Source organism: Molothrus aeneus, chromosome 6 (genome assembly GCF_037042795.1).
Source record: "Molothrus aeneus isolate 106 chromosome 6, BPBGC_Maene_1.0, whole genome shotgun sequence".
NCBI lineage: Eukaryota > Metazoa > Chordata > Aves > Passeriformes > Icteridae > Molothrus > Molothrus aeneus.
The window spans coordinates 18,017,782-18,036,185 of NC_089651.1; the positions used below are offsets into that span (position 1 = coordinate 18,017,782).

The 18,404-nt window shown below is 45.5% G+C and overlaps 1 protein-coding gene across 1 annotated transcript; it reads left to right on the top strand.

Annotated features, from left to right (window-relative positions):
* Positions 1 to 486: 486 nt before the first annotated feature.
* On the top strand, positions 487 to 14,834 carry PIDD1 (p53-induced death domain protein 1). Its single transcript, XM_066552116.1, has 15 exons — positions 487 to 760; positions 2,493 to 2,906; positions 3,562 to 3,765; positions 4,616 to 4,670; positions 4,851 to 5,052; positions 5,712 to 5,840; positions 6,137 to 6,316; positions 6,888 to 7,035; positions 8,027 to 8,162; positions 8,394 to 8,544; positions 9,854 to 9,977; positions 10,326 to 10,447; positions 10,865 to 10,972; positions 11,925 to 12,130; positions 12,851 to 14,834. Exons 1-15 carry the CDS (start codon positions 487 to 489, stop codon positions 13,086 to 13,088), a joined length of 2,691 nt encoding a protein of 896 aa, XP_066408213.1. The 3' UTR covers positions 13,089 to 14,834.
* The last annotated feature ends 3,570 nt before the right edge of the window (positions 14,835 to 18,404 follow it).

Here is an 18,404-nt window from a genome sequence, read left to right on the forward strand (position 1 = left end):
CTGTTAGCCACCTCTGGGCTCTGCTTCTGGCTCAGCCCTCCCTGCCCCAGTTTTCTTCTCTATTTGTAAAGCTTCCCACTAAGGCACCTTGAAATCTGCATTAGGCATAGGCGTTTACATTTATGTCTTTTAATTTAATATTGGTCTTTTCTGATGGTGCATAATTGCTCCACTCCCTGCTGAGATGTTGGCTTGAAAAATTCAGAGGTTTTCTTTAAAAGGAGAAGGCTCTGTGACATCTGTCATGCTGCATTTCTGTGCTCGTTGCCTCCAAAGCTTTCAGTAACATGCATGTAATCTTTCCTACCATCTTGCTGTGATTATGAACTGTTTCCAGCCACTCTGGATTGGGGCAGGAGCCTTCATTGTGCGCTTGTGTTCTTTTTCAGAGCCATCTTTCCTCGTCTCCTTGTCCCAGCTGCCTTGTGGTGCTGCCAGTGCCTGCCTGCCTGGCAAGTCAGAGCATGTCTGGACCCTGTGGATGAGATGCAGAAGATGGCAGAGCTGCTGGGGCTCAGGGATGAGTGCGGGGAGGGGACTTTGGGGGCTCCTGCCCTGGCTGGCTCCTGCCTTGCTGACAACAGACTGAACCTGGATGTTTATCCTGATGGCTGCAGCCGTTTCCTCCAGCTGTTCAAGGAGCAACAGGGAGAGCTGGTCCAGGTTGAGTTCCTCCGGCTCAGCAGCAACGATTTCCTCCTTGACACCACCCTGGGCAGCCTTCCTCATCTGAAGCACCTGAAATCCCTGGTGCTTAAAGGTAAATTCTGGGGCCCATCACCATCCAGCTTTTCTAGGCTCAGATTTTTTGTTAATCCTTTTCTCCATATCTGCTGGACAAACTGCCCTTGGAAGTGTTTTGTTCCAGTGCCCCTTACCTCAGCTTTGGCTCAACCTTGCTCAGAGCTGAATGCAGATTTCAACAAGATGCAGCTTCTGGGCTCTTATTTCCTCCCTTTGTTTTTACAGCTGCCTGGGGACTGGGTTTTTGGAGTCTTGTTGGGTTGATGCTGCAGCATTTTCTGTAGCCATTCTCTAGAAGAAGAGCATTTATGGAGTTATGCAAGAAGAGGGGGATTGAACGGTGTTGAATCTTTTGGTGAATGTCCAGCCCCTATTTCATTTTTGAGAGTATAATAAGCTGTATTTGTTGTGTTTCTGTCTGAATCAATCCATGCTTAATCCTTGCTTACTGTCAGTGACTGTAGGTTTAGCAAAGTTCAAGACAGACCAGAAGAGGCTGTTCCAACATTTTATCTAAAGTAGGACACAGGTTGTGCAGGTAATTTGGCAAAGTGTAATAACTGTTAGAGCTATAAATATTAGATCATTATTTGACTATCTCATCTATTTATTGTGGTAGGATATCAATACAATTTGTATAATTTCTGTATCAGACTGAATAATTTGCTCTTTGGGAGGTAGAATTTTAAAAATAAATAAAAACAAAAAGGGGAAGTTTGGGGGCAGAATTCAGGGTTCCAGCTGAAAACTGAGAAGTCTGATGTTTGTTTCTATATCTGTCACAAATTTCTCATATGAATAATTTGATTTGTCTTCCCCCCCCCTTTAGTGAGGTGGCAATAACAGCAGTACCTTTTATCAGTCTTGTTTTGTGAGATGTACACACACCCTGAGAATCCTGAAGTGCAATAAAGTAGTTTAGTAAAATCTTATGTACTAAGTGCAGTGTGCCTGTTTGGTCGTTCTCATTTTGTACCATTATTTAGCAAAAAATAAATATTTGGTGCCCTCTGCTGTATATGGTTATAAATAGAAAACAGTAGAGGAGGAATATGAAACAATGATTAAGTGGAAAAGTTTGGAAGTTTCCTTTTGTTTTCTCAAGTTATTTTCCAGGGGTGCAGCCCTTCTCTAATTTGAGAGTCACAAGCTGGGATACAGAACTTTCATTCTTCCCTCTCTGTGCTGTCTGCCCCACAAAATACTGCTTTATTCACTTCCCCCCCCACATTTTCACTGCTCTTTCCTCAGGTGTGCCCTCCAGTCTTGCAAGGGCAGATTTCAGTCCTCAGGGCTGTTTGCTTCTCAGCAGCATGGATAAATTCTTGAGGGCAAGGACTATTTCCTTGATCCATAAAGTGTTGTGTGTTGGCCACTGGTAGTGAGGAAGAAGTGGGGAAGGAGAGTGGGATCTTGGAGGTGTATGGGCCACCCTGCTGAAGTGTGGTAAATGTGTGGGGTGGCCTGGCTCGTTCTGAGCCTTAACTCCAGATGTGTTTAGCAGAGCTGTAGTGGTTCACTGTGGCATCTCCTGATTTCATGACAGCTCTTCACTGTTACACCCCTTTCACTGATCAGGAAACTGAGGCATGGAGCAGAAAACTCACTTCTCTGAGTACTTTGTGATAAGTGCTGCTCGTTGTTATCAGTAACTCCCAATCTTGTGGATCTCTGTGCTGAGTCTCACATGAGGCTGGTGAGCTCTCCTGGTAGCATACTGACCTCTTCTTCCACTTCCCTCCACCCAGGTGGCCACACTAGGGACAAGTTTGGTTCCTATCAGCATGGCTCCCTGACAAGCTTGCCACCAGACTTTGGGAACCTCAGGTGTCTCACCCACCTGGATCTCAGCTTCAATAGACTCTCCACCTTGCCAAGCTGCATTCTCCACCTATCCAGCCTCCGTGTGCTCCTGGTGAGCCACAACAGCCTGGTGACACTTCCTGAGGACTTTGGCTGTCTGAGCAAACTGACTTTCTTCTCTGCAATGAAAAATCAGCTGAAGGACTTACCTCAGAGCATTGGGGAGTTGTCAATGCTGCAGGATCTGGATCTCTCAGAAAATGCTTTGGAATTGCTCCCTGAAGAAGTTGGGAATCTGCGCAACTGCACAGAGCTGGATCTCTCGGGGAATCACTTATTGAGCATCCCAGACTCCCTAGGTATGTATTTTATTGGGAAAGAGAAGGACATGAGCTTGCCAAGCTTTTGGTATAACCTCTGAGACCCTTGGTCTCTATCCCCAGAGTTGTTAGCATAAACCATTTTATATTGGAGCCAAATGGAAGGGGTATCCAGAACGATCGTGCTTGGTTCAGTCAGTGCCTTTGAACATTAACAACTCTCTGGACTACGCTCTGTTTCTGTGAATCAGTGACACTGCTAAGATTTCAATACAATTTACAATGACTGAGGATCTGCCCTGGCTGGTTTTGGGTAGCAGAAGAGCTGAGGTTTGATGGGTTGCAAATCTGGGCTTGGAATCACACTGTCCAGTGTGGACCAGTCCACAGAACTGGGCTGTGACTTTGGCTGCCCAGCTTCTTGGGTCCTCTATTACATTGTGACTGAGGTTGTCTTACTTGTGACAGAGCTGTCTTACTTGTAGCTGAAAAGGAGAGGACAGAGGAGGCTGTGTTGCCTCTCAGCTAATTCCTTGCACTCCTTTATTTTGTGAGCTAAAGGGATGTTAAGCTTTTGTGCTTTTCCCTCATTATGTGTGTGTTTACATGGGCTGAGGAGAGAGGGAGGGTTCGAGCTGATATGCAGTTCAATTAACAGCACGGATGGCGGTTCACTTCTTGTTCCAACCTGCAGCCAATTTGAAGTCTCTGCGTCGGCTGCATCTCCACAGCAATCTCCTGGTGACAGTCCCTGCCTCTCTTGCCAGCCTGCCCAACTTGTCCAGGCTTGATCTGCAGAACAACTGCCTCCGTGCCATCCCTGCTGAGATTCAGGCCTTGCCGTTCGTGCATGTCCGAGGCAATCCCTTGGGAGAAACGGAACCATCCCCGCAGGCTGGTAATTGCAAGGCTTCTGCTGCTGTGTGTTCTGCCCAGCTGTTCCCTCACTCAGCCCAGCATGGTGTAGATGGGTTTGGATTAGAGAAGACAAGCAGGGGGGAATCAGATCAGCATTTCTTTCTCTGAAATAATTATTAAGTTGTAAGGATACAGACAGTATTAGTTATGTTTTTATGAGGCCTGTCCCGGTCTGAAGGGCTCAGTGGTCCCTGGATTTGGGCTTTCTTGGCAGGGTTTTACAGTGAAAGTGAGACTCACAGGAAACAAATCAGGAGAGGTCCTTAAAGGGGTCCAGTCTTTTTGGCAGAGGTGAGCACCAGTTCCTGGACTTGGTGCATGGCCTTATGGCTGTGGTGGCTCATGCTAGAACCTCAGAGAACAGCAAGGGGTCATTCAGCATAGCAGTTACCTCCTGCTTTCCTGAGGTTCACAGGCTGCAGAGGAACAGCTCTTAGTCCAAGAGGAAGGTGATGAAATGAGCAGGAATCTGAGCAGGGTTTCCTAGTGGTGCTCATGTTCACAAGAGCAAGCACTGATTCCCGGGGTGGCCCCAGGCAATCAAACATGGCCCTGAGAGCTGCAGAGGTAAACTGAAATATTTTCAAATTCCCTCTGCTTCTGAGTTTCCCTGGGGGAGAGCTAGCATTTTTAGTATGTCCTGGGACCTCGAGGCCACATGCCATCCTCTTGCTGCAGTGTGTTCTGGGGCCCACTGCAGTGTGACCAGGATTCCATTAACGACTTCTGTCAGATTAGGATTAAGCCAAAACTGTTCAGCCTTTCTTTGTCTACCTTGGTTTGAGTAATGTCTGTCTCCTTCTCCTACCTAAATCTTCTTATTGCCACAGATAAATCCAGTACCAGAAGGCTAAAAAGATTCTTCTTTGCATCAGAAGAGGGCAGGTAAGCCTCTGTTATTAAGAATTTACATTACAGACAAGGTGCATGGTGGGTATTGCAGGAATGTATAGGAGCCTATAGTCTTAGCAGGCCAGTGAAATACAAGTATGAGATTATTCTGTCGATTTTTGGAGGGCTGAAGTCACTTCACAATGTCAAAAATTCATACATGTCTTCTGGAAGCTTTACTGTCACCTCTGAAGGCTGCAGAGTGGTCCTGGCCTGTGGCATCCGTTTCTACTTTCCTCCGGGGGCTGCCTCTGCTCCTCTGCGGATCCACTTCCGATCCCTCACGCCGGATCCACAGTGGGTGAAGCTGAGACACCATGATGTCCTGCTGAGTAGAGTTCTGGAGCTGCAGCCTCATGGCATCCAATTCCAGCAGGTGAGGATACCCCCAGGTCACCTCCTGATGAATCTGCCTTTGCAGTAGCTCAGTAGAACTTTCTGAGATTGTCTTTTGGGACCTGTGAGACAGTTACCCCCATCCGTGGTGTTTTTCAGTAGCTGCAGGACGCTCTCTCAAAGAAGCCCTGCTGCAGAGAGAAAGGAGACAGCCAGCTTCTCTGATACTGTGCTGATCTGGCACCTTTGCCTTGCCCACTGCTCCTGATTGAGCTGAGCTATAACCTTTCTCACTCACAACACCCCTGCTCTACCAGAGGATAAGTCCAGCATCTGGCCTTAGCCTGGAAGGAGAATGGTTTGCATCCTTCTCTAAGAGTCTGATTGTGTGGTTTGCATTCAAGCTGGGGAGTAGTCACACCACCTACCAGACCCATCATGGCTGACAGCAGCTTACTGCAAAGGTTGCTTTGCCCTTTTTGCTCAGAAGCTGCTGAACCTTTCCTACCATCAAAGTCCATAGCAGATCTGACATTTCCTGTCGCCTCCCTGGAGACCGCAGGGCAGAGCAGGTTCTTTGATTCCCTGCATACAGGCCATGCTCTGCCACGCCTCGTCTGCATAGGAAGCCGCAGAGCAGAGCTGGCCTTGCTTTTATCCTTTTAGTTGGTGTCTCTCACAGGAATGCTGTTTTGCCAGGAGGTGCAGATCTGGATGCCATATATCTCACCTCAAGGCCCTCACCAGCATGAGGTGGTAGTTCGGACCTTCAGTGGGCAGAGCTGGAATGATCTGAAAACAAGAGTGAAACATAAAAGAAAATCAAAGGTGAGCAGATTGAAATTACCAGTGACACACTTTGTTCCTGTTCCCCTCTTTGGTTGTGCCCAGCCAAGAGTGAACCTATTTCAAACATCTCATGAGCTGTGTTTTGACCAGCTGCAATAAAATTTAGTGGATTTCAGCTCCAAGTTTCCTCTCTCATGGAGAAAGTTGATGAGTTGCATCCTGCCATGTTTCATCCCTGATTTAGTACTTTTTTCTGCTTGGCTGGTGCTCATTTTCCTGCTTTTATTGTATTAAGTTATATGCCTATATGTTTTCTTCTTTGTCCTCTGTCACAGAAGTGTGTGGCCCACTGTTGTGTCCTTCACTTCTCTTGGTTCCTTGTTGTGTCTCGACTTGTCCAAAATGAATGCAAAGTGCCAGCAGAGGGGACATTGCTCTTTTCCAGTGTGGATCCAAACATCAAAGTGATCTTTCCTCCTGGAGTCACCAAAGAGCCTCGAAGTGTCAAGCTGCAGGTATGCATGCTTTTTGGTGAGCTCTGGTGCAACTGTTTTCTCATGTTCAGTACAGAATCAAGCAGAGATGTCTGCCCTAGGGTAATTCATGTCTAGACATGGTTGCTTCATGGGCTGACCCATCTCAGATCACCTTCTCTCTTCACTTCCATGCAACATGGGCCTTGCTCTGTGCTGCCCTGTGTGGGAAAGGGATCTTCAGCAGACCAGTGGGTAGCTGCTATGAAGGGAACACAAAAAGATTTTGCTTCTTTTTCCCTTGCAAAATTGACCCTAACAAAACAGTTCAGTGAGAATTGGGGGTGGTGGGGGAATCTAATTTGAATCTAACTCTAAAATCACCCCACTAAAATGAATTGTTCTGTAGAGCTGCTAGATGCTCTTGTAATACTTTAAGTCCATCCCAGCCCGACAGGTTGCCAGACTTCATCTGAAGTTCACTGTGCTTTATTTCTCAGTGGGCCCTGCAGCAAGAGCAGCATTTGCCTGTTGGGTGCTGGAGGGACTGAGTGAGCAGTGGGGGAATTTGGTGCCTGACTGCTCTGCTCACTGTGCTGTCTGCCACATCCAGGTGCTGCCAGTCTCTGCAGAAGAGATACAGGAAATCACAGCCCATGCAGAGTGCAGAGCCAGTCCCCTGCTCTACCTCTCCCAGGACTCCACGGTGGATTTTCTCAAGCCAGTGAGAATTCAGCTGCCCCTTCCACCCGGGGTCACAGGTCAGTTTATTCCCAAAATTGACAAGGGGAAATGCCGTATTTGGAAAACAACAAAGGGCAAGAGAGAATTTTATTTGTCTCTGCTGTTCTTAATAAAGCTTGCTGCTTTTCCTGCAGGAACAGCAAGGCGTGACCGCTGACTGCGTGGTGGTGCAGAGCGGTGGGAGCTGAAGGTAGTTCAGGTCCATCAGATCAGGGCTGGGGTTCACAGACCAGACAAGCTGGGAGAATGGTCTTGGCAAAAGGATTTCTTTGCCAAACCACATGTGTATTTTAACTGCTGGTTTTACTATGGTGGATTGGAGAGGCACTCCTGCCCACTGAGGAGATGCATTGTAAAAGGGCTTTGATTCATGACTGGGAATAGCTTGAAGCAAGAAATGAACATGCTGCCTCCAGGGGTCTGCCTTCTCTTTTCCTTGCATATGAATCAGGTGCTGAACCACTGCATTTAGAAATATATGATTGTATGCTAAGCCACATCCTACTCTGCTAAAAACAGCCTCAGTCATCCAAGGATTCCTGTTTGCTGAGTACCCTGAGTGTCCTTACTCCTATTTTCTTTGACCTCTCCTGGTTTTCTTGTAAAGAAATACATGGCCTTCATTATAACACTACCTGGTATTTGTATGCCTGAAGTGCATCAGGATTGAAAAGTCTGTGAGATGTACATTAGAAAGAGGTAGAACTTAATTAATAAACCTAGATTTTAGTGATGAGAATTGTCTAATGAATCTGTTGGTGGAAATGAGCACACTATCATTTTAACTCTGCATATTTTGCCAAAATATCCCGAAAGCAATGGGATAGCCTGTCCTTTTATTGCTGCTCTTCTTTGACCAAAGTTCAGTTCTGGATGCTGAAGAGAAGGCTGTGAACCCTTACTCAGTGTCTTTAAAAAGTAAATCACCCAAACCTGTGGCTGGGTTTGTAAAGCCATGAATAAAAGTTTCTGCTGCATATAGCATCTCGTGATCTTTGGTGTCTTTAGGGCTGAATTTGGATCGGTCAAGGCTGCATATACTCCATGGTGACCTGGAGGGCCAAGCCTGGAATGACATCACCAGTGAGGTGGTGCTGGAATTCACCCATCTTTATGCAGTGTTTGAAGTCACTCACTTCTCCTGGTAAGTGCAAGATTAGTCCTGAGGAAAAGATGGGATGTTCCTCTGCCTTGCTTTTCCAACACTCTGACCAGAGGCCATGACATTAACTCTATCTGTTCCCTTTTCCTTTTACAAGTCAGGCCCAGTGTAGCACTTTGTCTCTACCTGTCATGCTTTCCAATCATGTGGGTGTGACACTGGCACCTTTCTCTGGGTAGGGTCCCTCATTTTTTTTAAATTCCTTGTGTCCAGGTACTGGCTGTGGTACACCACCAAGACCTACATTGGAGACATTGCCAAGAAGGTCTATAAGCGGCTGCGTCTGTACCAGGTGAACTTCATTGCGCTGCAGAGGAAGAGGGATCCCGAGCAAGTCCTGCTCCAGTGTGTCCCCAAGCACAAGGTCTGATCTGGGTTGCACTGCCTTGCTCCTGAGCTTCCCAGGCTTCCCTTTGTAGGATGCAAAGGCAGCAGTGCACCAAACAGTGACCAGCAGCGTCACCACACTGTTGGTGGTGTGATACTGACTCACAGGGAGCTGGGGGAAGAAAAAAACTCATTCTATGCAGTGGCAAATGCCATGCATTGATTTCCTCCCTTGCAAACTCTGAGGACTGGGCTGCTAAAATCAGCTGAACCACAGTTACTGGCCATATATATGCTGTTATAATCCAGCAAACATGAGGTAAAACATGTTGCCTTAAATTTAAGTCAAAGTTTACACATCACTTGTCTGACAGGGGCTAGTGGTGTGGGCAGCAGCACTGCTTTGTTTTCAGCTGGAGTGGTTAGAAATGGTAATTTTCCTTATGTTCCTTGCTGTTCTCAGTTCAAGCATGGGCATATGAGCATATGAGCACTCCTTAGTCTGCTTTAATGCAACATCAGGTTAGTTTATGCAATGAGTGTGAGCTAATCTGGCTGATTTTGTCAAGAAGGAGATGGGAAGTGCTCACACATTCTCTTCTGCTGCCTCTTCCTAGGGGTATCAGCCCTCAGCAGTGTTGTTTCAGATTAGTGTGAGCATGAGTGTGCAGCTGTGGAGAACATGTCTCTTGGCAGGCAGTGCAGCATGGTGAGCTGAGGGTTATTTTAGCAGACTGCCACTACTGGGCTGCATATCCAGCTCTGCATAATTCTCTGCTCTGGTTGCTCCTTCTCTTTAGCTATGCTCCTGTATTGAAGTGGCCTGTGGACACAAACATCTGCAAGGATTTTTTATATTGGGTTGTGGGCTAAAACTGTCTCCAGATGAGGCATCAATGGCACTCAGAGTGAGATGGTTGTTTGGGTGTGTCTGCAATCCTGCTGGGAATGGTCGTGGAGTGAGAGAAGTTTACTGTTACAACTAGAAGAATCTAACCCAACTCTTGCAGTGCCACTGTTACCACAGGCTACAAAGCCAAAATGAGTTTTCTGGTGTCCTCAGCTGTGTGCTGTTGTAGCGTGTGTCTTTTTGCTGAGAAAAGGTATTTGAATAGCGAGTGGGATATGGTAGCAAGTAAATCCCTCCTTGTCTTTGAAGTTAAAAAGACATGTTAAAAAGACAGAGACAGTGCTGAAATGCTTTTTTAATGTGTCTTTGTTCATTTGTTTACATCCTTTTCATGTAAATTAGTTTTCCCTGTTGAAGGTGAGAGGAACATCATGGGTATAGCAACATGGGTTGAGGGACAGATGTGCTTCTGACCAAACACTGTTGTCATTGTCAGGTTGACCCAGTGCTGAAGAAGCTGCAGGACCGCTATAGAGGACCTGAGCCATCTGACATGGTGGAGATGTTCGAGGGAGAGCAATTTTTTGCAGCTTTTGAGCGAGGCATCAGCATTGATATGGGTATGGCAGTACTGGGCTCGTTCTGCTCCTACCTCCCTCCCTCTTGTCCTGTTCTGGCCCTAGACATGTTTCTGCTGTGGGTTGTACTCCTCCATAGCATTCCTCTCTGCCTCCAGCTCCCCCACTGCTCACAGCAGCCAGCCCCTGGACATTGAACTTGTCACATTCTCTGGTCACATAACTTTTCTGTCTACTTTTCCTTATGAAAGTGCTGTTTGCAGATTTTCATTTCTTCTCATGCTCTTGTAAACCTGCAGAGGGCAATAGCCAGGTGGGTTTATTTTTATGACTGATCTGCTTCTGCACACTTTTCTCCACAAGTTGATTGCTTCCTCCTTTTCTGCACAGATCGCCCTGACTGCGTGGGTGGACGTCTCTCATTTATTTTTTACTCCCACTTGAAAAACATGAAGGAAATCTATGTGACCTCCCCCTATGTGAACAGAAAATGCCAAGCTGTAAAAGGCCAGGTGAACAACCAGTTACACTGACTTCTTGTTTCCTCCTTCATCATTGCTTTTACAATATTCATTATAACAATCTCTGAGTACTGGGCATGACTCTTTTCCTACCCTCTTTCTCTGGCTTTGCATTTCACTGACTAAACTCTGAACAGTCAAGAAGTGTAATCTCGAAGATCACTCATCACTTAACTGTCTGACTTACATTCCTGCCATTAATTTTTTGGGTGCTGGCAGAAAGTCCAGCCTTTATGGCAGAACCTCAGTGCTCCTCCCAGTTACACATAATTGAGAGGCCGTATTTGTGGGCTGAGGATAGATGAGAATGCTGAATTCATTCTTTCCCAAATGTAGAAGACATGGTGCCAATAGGCTGGGCCACTGTGCTTGAATCAGAGCCTCACTGCAATCTTTCTCTTTGCAAAGGTCTCTTTCTACCGAGGAGCAGTTCCAGACAGCATCCCTGAAGATGCCAGCAGGAGGAGAAAAGGTCCAGACTCCCTCTGGCTTGCTACTCTGCCCATCAAACTACCTGTAAGTTGTCTCCTACAGAAAAATTAATCTAGATGGGGTAAGAGCATGGCATTTCTGCTCAACTAATTTTGTTTCCTCCATGAGAAGGCATGCAATGAATGAGCACATGGAATAGCTGCCCAGCCATGTCATGGTGGAGATTTTGCACTCCCTGTGAGCGAGCTCTTCTGAAACGAGAACATGAAGAGCTGTGAGTGGTCTCCACCTCTCCTGCTCATCTTGCCTGTCAAGAACAGGCTTGTTGGGTGGGTGGTCAGAGAGTCAGAGAGGGTGGATCCTTTGAATAAATGAGAATGTAGTACGCAAGGAAGCTTGTTGTAATTAAGGGAATTGTCTGTTTTGTTTATAAATTTCTTAGTCACACAGCTCATGCAGCAGGAGAAAAGAAAGGAATAGGATGAGGTAGTTATGCTGGATTTGAACATAGACATTGAGTGCAGGTATTCTGCAGTGAGCTTTAAAGGCTGGGTTGTAGGTTACAGTGAGAAATGCAACTTTTGCTTATGGAATTTAAGTGACGTTTGAGAAGCCTAAAACAATAAATACCTCGGTAGGTTGAATACTTCCCTTCCAATCACATGTGATGATCTCACATCCCTTTCTGACACATGCAACCTCAACTATGAACCTACACTAAGTGCTCTCTTACTGCTGAGGCAAATATGCTTCAGGGATGTGGCTTATTTTAAACTGCTCTGTAAATGCAGGAAAGGAAATTTCCGATGTGAGCTATGACTGTGAGCATTACAATTTGATATTTTCCTGAGGCAGTGAGCATTGCTGGTCACTGCCAGTGTAAGTCCTCCTTCCTTCTTACAGCCTGACCCTTCAGCCCCAAGTACTTCCTTTCTCCCAGTAGAAGGAAGGAGATTTCACTGTGGAGACTGAGTAGCTGGACACTGTCCTCTATGAAAAGAAAGAATGTTCTTTCTCTCTCTTCTTTGTGACACAGCAACTGAAACCCCGGTGGGATGAGAACCCCAGTCCCCTGTATGGTTTCTCCTTCCCTCCCTTGAACCTGGGCAATGCTGAGACTGGCTACCTGACACAGGCAAACCTGCTGAGCATTGCTAGGCGTGTGGGAGCTGACTGGCAGAGCATCGGCCTCAACCTGGGCCTGACCTACCAGCAGATTGAGCGCATAGGATACAATAACAGGTGAGAATAGGACACAGTAACCAACAGTGATGCATTATATTTGTCTGTCCATCTATCTGCAGTGTAATAGTATAAATCAATGCTTGGCTGGTTGAAAATTCTTCCACTGTAATTGTTTCACTGGATTAAAGATGGGTTGACTAATGACTCTTCTGAAAAGAATGCCTTTTATAATGGGAAACTGATTATGTTCTCTTGCCATTATAAAATAAATTTTCTTGTTTGAAAAAATCGGGAAATAACAAACCTGATGAGCTTTGTAGTTCAGCTGAGTTGCATTCCTATTCTGTTCTCTGATCAGATTCCTGGCCAGACTCCATCTCTTACAAAGAGAAATGATCTATGGCTTTAATAGTGAATATCATTGTTAATCAAAAAGAGCTTGTGGTACATCACGGGACATGCAGTCTGACCAAAAAGCCAAAGCAGTAGGAGAGAATTAGACTTGTTATAATCAAACTAGTGTTCCTGTGAGGAAATTATATTCCAAAGCAGAATGCCTTAATTTGATACTTCTATTAGGAAAATATTTTATAGAGAAACATTCATGCAGGAACTGCAACTGTATGCTGGGCAGGAAAGAGGAAGGCCCACTGAGTGCTTTGTGTGTCTGGATGGCTTCTTTAAGGCCTCAGCCATGGCTGGGACTTATGTAAGGTCTCTTTGGTTTGCTGCTCAGGAGAGCGTGTTGGTTACTTCTGGCTTTCCTCCTTTCTTCAGAGAGGACCTCAATAAGCAGATCCTGGACATGCTTTTCTCATGGGCTCAGCAGAACTCAGAGGATCCTGACTGTGTGAGCAAGCTGATCACAGCCCTGAAAGAGAGTGGCCGCCAGGACATCGCTGATGAGGTCGAAGCCATTGTTGAGCTGGGGCGGCAGAAATACAGCGAGTCCATCCGCCGGCTGGGCCTGGAGCAGGAGAGCAGCACTGAGGACTCTGCAATAGCTATCATGTAGCACTTAACAGAGAAAAATGGGGGTTGTGTGGGACCCCTCTGTGTACCCGGAGTGATGGTGCCTGGGGACTGCTCCCTCCTCAAGGGCCTGTGTCTTCCTGAGGAGCTGGGCATTGATTCTCTTGGGTCTGTACTCAGATGCCATTTCTGCCAATCCCAGGAAGTTTAGAGTGCATTTATGAATCCTTTTTCTACTTCCACTTTGTGACCTCCAGCTTTAGCTTTCAGAAATGTGGAGAAATTTAGAGACTGAAGTGTTTGTCTGTCAGCTGAGTAGTGGCTTAAGTAATGTTTGATGAGTTAATACTCATGTTACATGTATTTATTTATAACTTATTCCTGAAACTGGAAACACTGCTGGAAACACTAGGTGTGAGCATTTGGGTCCATTTGTGCACCAGTGCAGTCATGTTATGAAAGCCTGTGATGAAGGCCTGTGATGAAGGCCTGTGAAGTGGTGGGGACTGTTCAGCCATTTCTGTCAATGATGTGTTCTGCTCACATGAAAATGTGAACTGTATTCCCCATGAAAATCCAAATCTCTTCCAGTTCCCATAAGTCCAAACAAAACCTAAGTATTTGTGGGAAAGAAAGAAAAAGCTGATTTCTAGAAAAATTACTCTTTTATTTTGGTTTTGCTCCAAAAGCTATCATGAAACAAATAGCCTGCTGCACCTGCAAGCACCTTTTTAGATGACACCTACATACTGGTGATCTTTGACAAAGTCCTAGTTTCATTTTATTAAAAAAAAAAAAAATTACAATCCTTGACCTCTCCTGGGTCAGACTCTAATTTAAGTGCAATTAAAATTTCCCTTGCAGTTTCCAAGGGGTAGTCCTCACATCTTCCCAGTGAAAATGTGACACCTCCTGAAGTTTGGTGAAAAGTGTGACTTTAATTTGCATTTTAAAAACTGGTCTGACCATCTATGAAATAAGGCACTGTTGTGTGTTTGGCACGAGCCATGCTGAGCTAACTTCCCAGTTTTTCAGCCTGAATATCTTGTATAAGGCTGGAAGCATTTGCTGCTTTTTAACTGCTCAATGATTTATTACTGAAGTGCCATTCTCTTCCTGTTCCCCATCCCATGATGGCCCTCAGTTAATGACGGTGGAAAATTATGTGCAAGCTTTTTGAAAGACTACTGTCATTTAAGTAAATTCAAGTCTTTCAAGACAGGTTTGAATTCAGCATAACTCTCAAAACATTACTTAAAGGGCTGTTCTTAGTCTGAAAAAACAAAAGTGTGTTTAAAAATGCCAGGTTGCACCACCCAAAGTCAAGTGCAGTTCTAGGTTGGATAAATCCTGGCATTTCCTTCCCCTCGTGAAGAATCATCGGTAGCTTCCCTGATGCTGCTTCAGACCTGCCATCAGTATTATTGAAAGAGAGGCATAAAATCTTTCTGCTTTTTCTCTAATTTAAGGCTGTTCTAACATCTCAGGCTGCAGAGTGCTTACTGTCCAGTCCAGAGCACTGGTCAAGGACTCGCAGATTTGAGCTGTCACTTTGGGCCCAGGGACTCCCACAGATCTGGTTTCTTAGGTTGTGCTGCCCCAAGTCTCATGCTGGGTTCAAGTCAGCAGTGCTCTTTTGAATGTACATTTTATCTTGTATTCTTTGTCATATGTTATTGTTTGTAATTTTCATGGATATCAACAATTTGTTCTTTCCTCCAGTTTTGGAGAGATGCATTTGAGCATATTGCTCTCACTGGGAATAAAATCAGCACTTAACTGTTTCACAGCATGGTCTGCTATTCCATAAATGCCTTGAGTGAGATGGAGACCAGTCCCTTTAAACCTGCTGGCAGGAGAACACAGGTGAGCCTGGCTGTGCTGTGCAGAAATGGGAGGAGATCTCCTGTTTGGATATTGCTGGTTGCAAAGCACTGGACAGACTGCAACTGAGTTAATGGTGTCCCTGGAGGGTGGCTTTGCTGCAGTGGGGCTGAGCCAGAAAACACAATGTTCAGGGAATGAGCTGAGGCTCAGCTGGAGCAGGTCTAGAGAGCAACAAGGCTAATCTAGAAGGGACAGTGTGTAGGGTTAGCCTGTCCTCTGGTGAAGGAGCAGGAGAAGTCTACAGGAAGCACAAGGCAGCATCCCCAGCTATAATAGGATGAAGCTTGGCTGCACTTAGCTTTCTGTTTGTGATAGTCAGACCAGAGCTGAGTTAGGCAGTGCTGGAATAAAGGATAGGTAGTCTGGACTCTGTGGAGCATTCATCCAGGCATCAGCAGAGCTACAGCTCTTCTGGAAAACAGCTGGGTGCCAAGAGAGAGGAAGGTTAGTGCCAGGTGTTCAGGTTACTCTTGTAGTGGGTTGCAGCCAGGCAAGTAAACCCATGACAATGAAACCCATGACAGCTCCATCAGTAGGACAGCTCTTCAGGGTTTGGGCTGATAACTTAAGGGAAGGTAAGTATTGTCCCCCAGACAAAGATTGTTATCTCCAGTCTTTCCTGCTGAGCCATAGCCGCTGGGCTGGGCCTCCTTGTGTGTATCTGGCTTTCTCCTTGAAGTGACACCAAAGCAAGCACCCAGCTGAGGACACCGAGGTGCTGGCAGGAAATCAGAGCAACTGTTCAACTCCTCTTTCCTCAGCTGACTTGGCAGCAAATATTTGAGCTGGAAGAGAGTCAATGGAAAACATTATTTTGAGGTGTGTTGTCTTTATCAATAATCTCTTTGAGGCACAGTAAGTCTTTCATAAGCCTATAACTGCTATGGCTGATAACAGTTGCAGTAGATGGTTGAAACAGCAAAAGAAATAACTAACCTGGCATTTATCTTTTGAATCAAAATATGGCATTTCTTTCTGACTTCTGTCATGAATTCATCACATACTGGAATAGTATTTTTCCCTTTCCAGCTATCTGGCTTTTCCTGCTGCCTTATATGCACCTTACAGTGTCCTACAGGTGATCTGGCAGATTTTATAGTTTTTACTGTGCATGATCCCGATATGTCCAAAATTCTCCCAAATAAATTTTTACCAGGAAAAGCCTACTTACAAAGATTTTTAAAAGTAAAGCAAGAAATTGTTTGTGAGTAGGAACATTTTTTCTCCTTCTTTTTTTGGCTGTAACATTTATAACTCTTTAACTGTTATAATTAAACCCTTTTCTACATCATAAACTTGCAGGTCTCCAGCAAAATTACCTGGGTGTTTCCCACATACCACTTCAAGGTTTTTTCTAACCATGACAGTCCTCTAGCTGCCAGGAGATAGATCCAGGTAAGATGCTTCCAGCTCCTACATTTATCAATAAAAAAACCTGAGAAATGAAAGCCCAGACAAAACTCAAATCAGTTTATTAATTCCATAAAAAATGCAAGGGAAAGCCTGATTATGTTCTGCAGGGGGTTAAACTGTTTACACAGTCCTGTCAGTAAAATGCTGTATAATTCCCAGTAAAAGATCTGACTGAAATATGAAATTGAGAGTGAACCCACAGGGGCTGTGTTCAGTTTCTCTGTTTACTGTGGGCAGGCAGCAATGCTGTAAAACTCAGCACATCCATAGGATTGCTCTAATAAAGGAAAGGAGATCTCTGGTGCACTGAGGACTGGATGGTTCAGCCATGAACCTACTGAGCTTGATGCCAAAACTGAAAGAATATTAGAAGATACCCAGTCTGTAAGATTTCCTTCTACTGGGTACACACTCATGTCCATACTTGACAGTGTCACACTGCTGGGTTTTTAAAAAGGGAAATGAAATCTGATGGTCCTTAAATTCACTGTTTTCCTCCCAAGGGAGGATCACCCCATATTTTCAGCTTTTAAAGCAAGAGTAGCTTTCACTGGGAAAGGGAGTGGGGCTGGCTTTCAGTCACTGGTGCATCAGAACCCCAGCCCAGAGCTGCTTCAAAGTGAGCCCACCATGCTTATCAGTTGGTACTGTTAAAAGGAAGAAAACACCATTTGCTATAATTGTGTGCTCATTTCCTGAACTTCACAGAAATAAACTCTGTGTTCTTAAAGGACCATTTTTCTGTTAATCTGTGTCTTGAAAATCCATGAGGAGAGTTTGACCCTTGTTCCAGTTTCCAGGTACCTTGAAAGAATTCGGTGACTGGGAAATATAGAAACCAGGTAGGCAATATGACCATGCCTTTATTCTTCTTGTAGACCTCTTCACAGTAGGTCTGTAGGTTGAACCCATCCAGAAGTTTGTTTTGGGGGGCTGGAGCTAAGATCCTTCTGCTTGGTTTGCTCATTGAACACCAGTGCAGTTCTTATCTTTTCCAGACAGGAGATGGTAGAACAGGAAAATGTGCAAGGGGCAGGAGGGATGCTCAGAGATGAGTACTACAGAGCATTTTTAACTCTTTTCTTACAGCAAAGTATTGCATCTCCTGGGAAAGGATGAAGACTGTGAATACATGGTTGCCATCCACTGTTTCTCAACTAGGTGGCACCAAACGAAATAGTCCAGTATCACCTGCAAATTAGCAAAAGTGGGTACCTTTTTTCCCCCCAACTCTGCGTAGTTCTAATGCTGACTCCTTGCTGTGGAAGGTTTGAGACCAAAACATAAATGTTGTGTCAGAAAGTGATTGATTAAATTGGTGGGGAAACAAATCCTCTAAAAAGCAAACAAATACAGAAAGCTGAATGCATTCCCACATGGAAGGAGCAAGAGATTTGGGGCTACGTTTCTCAGGCAAGAGTTGGATCAGAGAGCAGCAACAGAGCATATGGAGAAACAAAGCAGGCAGAGGAAGCCAATCAGACATCTCTACTTGCTTTCTCTAGAAAAGCAGGATGGCTGCAAATTTTGTTTCTGCTGAGCCCTGTGGATAAGAGGAGACCACACTTGCAAGGGTGGGAGGAGGTGGCTGTTGCTTGAACCTCTCCTCAAAGCCATGTGGCTGAGCTTCACTCCTGCACTGGACTGAGAATCCCAGTGGTGACCCAAAACAAACCAGGTAGCACTGCTCAAAGGGGGACACGGGATTTCTACTCTGGACATGTCAAGCTTGAAAACATCTGCTCTGCTGTGTTTTCACTGTGTCTCAGGCTGAGTACACAAAGTCCCACGTGCTGGGTCACCTGGTGGGGCCACATCTTGGGGCAGGCCCTGCGGAGTCATCTGCTGCTGGGTCACTGGAGTCCAGGGAAGATAGACTGAGCACAACCCAGAGCAGTTAGCTGCAAGGTGTTCCTGCCCATGGCAGGTGAGTTGGATCTTTAAAGTCTCTTCCAACCCATTGTGTGATCACCCAATCCATTGTGTGATTCCATGAAGTTGGGCTTAGCATTGATTAAGCTAACAGGACATGAGAGCTTAAGGGATCCTGTCTGCAGAC